The 5430-nt window shown below is 36.0% G+C and overlaps 2 protein-coding genes across 2 annotated transcripts; one reads left to right on the top strand and one right to left on the bottom strand.

The window, feature by feature from the left end:
- LOC145017874 (Haloacid dehalogenase-like hydrolase (HAD) superfamily protein) lies at nt 1–2117 on the bottom strand. The gene is made up of 7 exons (XM_078975827.1): nt 1964–2117; nt 1782–1847; nt 1605–1702; nt 1406–1531; nt 1118–1333; nt 653–718; nt 1–413 (listed from the first exon to the last, which is right to left on the bottom strand). Exons 1-7 carry the CDS (start codon nt 1998–2000, stop codon nt 246–248), a joined length of 777 nt encoding a protein of 258 aa, XP_078831953.1. The 5' UTR covers nt 2001–2117; the 3' UTR covers nt 1–245.
- A 2147-nt stretch (nt 2118–4264) lies between these two features.
- On the top strand, nt 4265–4711 carry LOC145016684 (uncharacterized). Its single transcript, XM_078974932.1, has one exon. It carries the CDS (start codon nt 4265–4267, stop codon nt 4709–4711), a length of 447 nt encoding a protein of 148 aa, XP_078831058.1.
- Nucleotides 4712–5430: the final 719 nt, after the last annotated feature.

Here is a 5430-nt window from a genome sequence, read left to right as displayed (position 1 = left end):
TACATAATGTCACACACTTTTATATTTATTTTAGTAATAACATAATAACTTTTAAATACTTATTTATATTTCATGTTAAGTTTAACCAATAAGCCATCAGAAGTCGCTAAGGAATTGGTCTTTATTCCTTCTCTTAGACAACCGAAGAATTGCCAAATATGTACGCAGATCTTCACATCAGCACAAGCATTGTGGATAGACTTAGTCCTTTGTACATTAATCCACCCCAACACGATGTTAAAACTCTAAGCGACGACATGTGTCGGGTTAAGAGTCAGATTCAAATCACTTGGATTGCGTTTCAAACTATTGTTGTCCTTTTTTGTGAACCATATTTCCGGGACAACTTGCATTAGGTTATGGATCCTTTCCAATGCATAATCCGCTTCTTTTGTCTTCATTGTTTTTCCGACCTATCAAGATATATCAAAAGATATACGGATAATGTTAAACTTATAAACGTGTACACGTGTTCGATTACAACTGTTATTAACCATAAATAACCAGTGTGGATGGTTTATATGGGTAAAAAGAATATATAGATATATTCCTTGTACCACAAAAGAAATGTAAAAACATTGATTTTTAAATAATAAATATGATAAATTTTATTATTACTGAATATTTTGATATCTTAAGTAAATGAGTTTACCAATACAGTTCGAAGGCCAACAGATTTGCCTGCTGCGATGTTTCGAGCATTGTCGTCAAGGAACAGCTGTAATGTCAAATAAAGACAAACACGTCACTTAACCACAAAAACAAAGCCAATTAAAGAATCAATTATTTAGTTCTAATAAATATTACAAAAATTAACTCCATTAACATCCACAAACTAAGTCAGCATCAAATAAAATAATAACATATGATTGATGACATCTAACCAACCTTGATTGTGATACAAATGAAGATATTCTTTAAAGTTATAATTAAAGGACGATCATATTCATACTTGATTTGGATATCTTTAAGGTAACTCGTTTCTTTAATCTTGATGTTTTACAGGTATGTTGTGTTCATAAGTATGAGAAGGGAAGTTTAAACTAAACATGTTAAAGAATAGTTTGAGAAATTGAAATGTTTATGAAAATTGAAGTTAAGATGATGGTAGGCATACCGTTCGGTTTGGATCAACTTCAGCTACGTCCATAGCAATATTGATGGCTTCTAACGAAGGCTTCAAAATAACAGGAAACTCCTGTGGGGAAGACGACTTAGAATTGAATAGATTTGGGTTCATAGTTTCAAAGCAGATGATCTGTTCAAAACAGTCTTCGATCCCAAGAAGATTCAACGCCTTCATCGCATGAGCTCTATCCGAATTTGTGAAGATCTGAGAGAGTAAATACGGATTACTTTTCTGAAATTACTTGAAATTTTGTATCAACAAAACAGTGCGACTTACGATTTTCCGTTGACTAATGGCGAGAAGAATGTTTCTTAACTGAGGGTCTGGTTTTATGAGATGATACGGCAATCTTCCATGGACGATGCGATGATAATCATCTGCGTCTACATCATAGCCTAACGCCTGCAAACACACAGATTGTTAGTACTCATCGATCATCAAAAACCTGGAAACAATTTGAGATTTAGTTAATTACTCTTAAACCGGCGAGAGTGCTTCCGTAAGTTTTGAAGAGTTGAACACGAAGAGCCGAAGCTTTCCTCTGTTCAAATCCGCATCGCTCAACGAGAAAATCTGAGGAAAAAAAATTACAAATCGGTTAGAAATTTGAGCTTTCGTCTGATTGGTGTTTGTAGTTAAGATGAAATGGTACCATCGATGTTACGCTTGGTGGCGTCACCGAATCCAATGTTTGAAGAGTACAAAGTATCATCCAAATCTGCGATTGATGATGATGAATCATGAGTGTGCATAAACATACCTTTGAAGTTCTGTTAATGAGAGAGAGAGAGAGAGAGAGAGAGAGAGAGAGAGAGAGAGAGAGAGAGAGAGTACCGAAGATGATGGAATCGAAAGGGGAGTAGGAATCCATGAATGATGAAAAGTAAGCAGAAGAGGGCAGAGAAGGAGGATTTGGAGGGGAAGAGGGAGTGGTATTTATAGGTATAGGGGTTGAAGAAACTACAAAGGGGATTGGAATGGTGACTGGGTTTCAATTGTTTTCTGTTTTTTTAATGATAAATAGTTAACGTGAACAACGAGAAGTAATGCAGCACCGCGTAAACCCACCACGTGGTAGCTAATCTGCGAATAAAAATTTAAAGTTGTGTCTTCACAAGCAGAGTTTTCAAAGCACTTTTCATAATTTTATTTTGTGCATCTTCCATTATTAACCACGTTTTATACTTTTGGTGATGTTTTCACTGATCAAAGATCAGGGTAGTCTTTCATCTGCATATGCATCGACGGTTTGCCGTTAAACAATTCTTTACTGCTAAAGAATGTAAGATAAGAAAACCTATTTTTACCGTTCTTATTCATCGTTATAATGGAAGGTCATAAGTCATAACGGCCTTTCGATCTCATCTTTTCTATGATGATGACACAATTTTTTTAAGTGGTCCATTGATAATTTTAAGAATTTGGTCGGATGCTAAATGTCTAAAAAAAACAATGCAAATTCAACTAATAAAAAAATCTTAAAAATCAAATATGGTGTTTATATGGAAAAATTGAATGTCTTTTTAGTTTTTAATCAATCCATTTCGAAGCATCTTTTGGTTTAAATGTTGACTTTTATAAGTCAAAGGTGTTTGTCATTGAGTTTCTTATGATGATATTCAAAATAATGTTAGAATTCTTGGTGCGAAAACTCAACTCTTCATTTTAACCACTTATGGGTGGCGATTGGTGCAAACATGGGTTTAAAAAGACAAAATTGCAAGGATGGTTCTTGCGTTACTACTCAAAAACTTGGTCCAAAATGGTTAATATTTTGTTGTGAGTTTGATTCAGTATGTTCTGATTTTTTTTTTTTTCAAAACGATAGATTTGTCCCTATTAATATGATTTTCTCTTTTTTCTCTTAGTTATTTTTCTGATTTTCAGATTTAAAAAAAATAAACAAAAATTAAAATAAATCTACCTCCTAATAACCCACCCAAACCCCATCTATCTCTCTCTCTCTCTCTCTCTCTCTCTCTCTCTCTCTCATACTTTGTCGGAAACCATCCCAATTGTCGTGTCCACTGCTAGAAACCGCCCCAACTTTTGCTAGAAAGTGCCATCGTCGTCGTTGGAAGATTTGAAAGACGACATGAACCTCTTTACCGGAATGCCTTTGATCTGAAAACCCTCGCCGGTTATTTCCAGATTTCTTTAGATACGTTTGCCACTCGAGTCGTCACCCTCTGTCTCAAGTCATCCTTCGACTTGATTTCTAGAAGACAACGGTGGTGGTTTCATGGTGGTTTCCAAATGGTTTGCACACGTTTATAGATCTGGATGTCCCTTGTATCGTCACCGATGAATCGTGGCTCGAGTTTTTGATGAACTGTGACTTAAGTTCTTCCTTCTCTGCTCGAGCTTCCTTCTCTGGCGATGACAAATAATGCAAGAGTTATTTTCCATTGGAAAGACGAAGACGAAAAAGCAACTGTGGTGGTTTGAGATCTACATCGGCGGCCGATAGGTGGTGATGGTGGTGGTGGTATTTTTTCAGTGTAAAAATAAAGTGGAAATGGAAGATGGGCAGTGGGGGGGGGGGGAGAGAGAGAGAGAGAGAGAGAGAGAGAGAGAGAGAGAGAGAGAGAGAGAGTTGCAGTGGATTTTTTCTTTATTCTTTATGTAAGGTCGAACCTTATAATATGATGATGTTTGAAACTGGTCACTCAGCGTCAGCACATAATCCAGCGTCAGCATCAACGTCAGCATACCAGTTGTTCAATGTATAGTTTTATATTCAACATTTTGTAATAGATTTAGTACTTATCTTGTTTCCATAGTTATTGTCTATTAGTTAGCTGGTATATCCCTGATTTGTAGGGGTTGCCTAGATTAATTATATATATAGTCTTTTGTACACGTTTGTGAGATACATCTTTCACAAACCCTAATAGCCGCTTTGTGCATTCGATAATCTCTTTGTGAGATTATTATTCTTAGTGAAAGTTCTTTGTGAAACTTCGTTGTTCTTGTTGATAGTCATTGTTTGATAAATTGTTTGATCTAAGGTCCTCTCAATTGGTATCAGAGCAATGTTCTCTTATCAAACAAATGGCTTCATCATCTTCCTCTTTAAACTCATCAAATCATCCTTTTGCTAAAATTCCTCCATTTGATGAAACCAATTTTGCTATGTGGAAAATAAAAGCTCTCTATGCATTAGAATCTGTAGATGAAGACATGTTGGACATCATCAACAAAGGTCCATATGTTCCGATGTATCAGCCCTTGAAAAACAATGTTCCTGATGGTGTCATGAAGAAAACACCTAGAGAAAACTGGACAGCAGATGACAAAAGAAAGAATGGTCTCGATGTTCGTGCTCGGGCTGCAAACAGCTATGCTTTATCATACAATATCTTTGGGCTGGTTCAGAACTGCATCTCAGCAAAAGAAATGATGGACACGCTGACTGTATATTTTGAAGGCACTGAGGAAGTCAAGGCTACTCAAATAAATGATCTAAACATAAGGTATGAACATTTCTTTGCAAAGAAAGTTGAAACCCTAAGTCAAACCTTTAACATGTTTAATACTTTTGTTAATGATCTGCGGAGACTAGATCAGTTGAAGCATTGAACTGTTCTAGTGTAGAAGTTTTTGGATTCTCTGGGTGCAGGTTGCGAGAATCATGTTGATGTGCTGAAAAATAGTGAGAAGATCAGCACAATGGATTTACAAAGTCTCTATGGAAACCTTCGATACCATGAGGAATCCAAGCTTCAGAGAAAGGAGCTGATGAAGGATGCTCAGCGTGAGTCATCAGTGGCATTATTTTCAAACAAAAAGCAAGTGTCAGAGTCAGACACTGAAAACCATTCAGACACTGATTCTTCTAAAAGTGAGACTGATGATGTGGAAAAGTTTGTTGCTAGTGCGGCTTTAATTATGAAGACCTTTGAGAAATCAGGCCAAGATTTCTCAAAGTTTTAGAAGAAGATGAGTGGGAAATCTTCAAAAAGATCAGATGTTGACAAGAAACATGCTACTGAAAGGAAATGGAAAGCTCAGTGCTTTAACTGTGGTAGCACTGATCATTTTGCAAAAGAATGCAAGCAAAGAACCCAAAGCTCAGATGAATACTGGAAGCAAAAGTACAACTAGTTGGTTGAGAAACTAAAAGCAGAGAACTTGGAACATAAAGTTGTGACAATGCAAATTTTCAAATAAAATTTTCATTTAAAACAAAGTGATTTCATTCAACCAATAGTATTTATTTCATGTTTCATATCAAATACATATATAAAATCCCCAAGATCTCAATTAGCAGCAGTGTGTATGCATCATGCCGGCGCCTT

This window comes from Lactuca saligna, chromosome 9, assembly GCF_052625555.1.
Source record: "Lactuca saligna cultivar CGN05327 chromosome 9, ASM5262555v1, whole genome shotgun sequence".
NCBI lineage: Eukaryota > Viridiplantae > Streptophyta > Magnoliopsida > Asterales > Asteraceae > Lactuca > Lactuca saligna.
This window is presented reverse-complemented; position numbering and strand designations above follow the sequence as displayed.

Coding starts and splice junctions, on each gene's coding strand:
- LOC145017874 (XM_078975827.1), bottom strand. CDS start 2,000: ATGGATTCCTACTCCCCTTTCGATTCCATCATCTTCG. Junction 1,703..1,781: donor CACCAAGCGTAACATCGATG/GTACCATTTCAT, acceptor TTTTTTCCTCAG/ATTTTCTCGTTGAGCGATGC. Junction 1,334..1,405: donor CCATTAGTCAACGGAAAATC/GTAAGTCGCACT, acceptor TTACTCTCTCAG/ATCTTCACAAATTCGGATAG.
- LOC145016684 (XM_078974932.1), top strand. CDS start 4,265: ATGTGGAAAATAAAAGCTCTCTATGCATTAGAATCTGTAGATGAAGAC.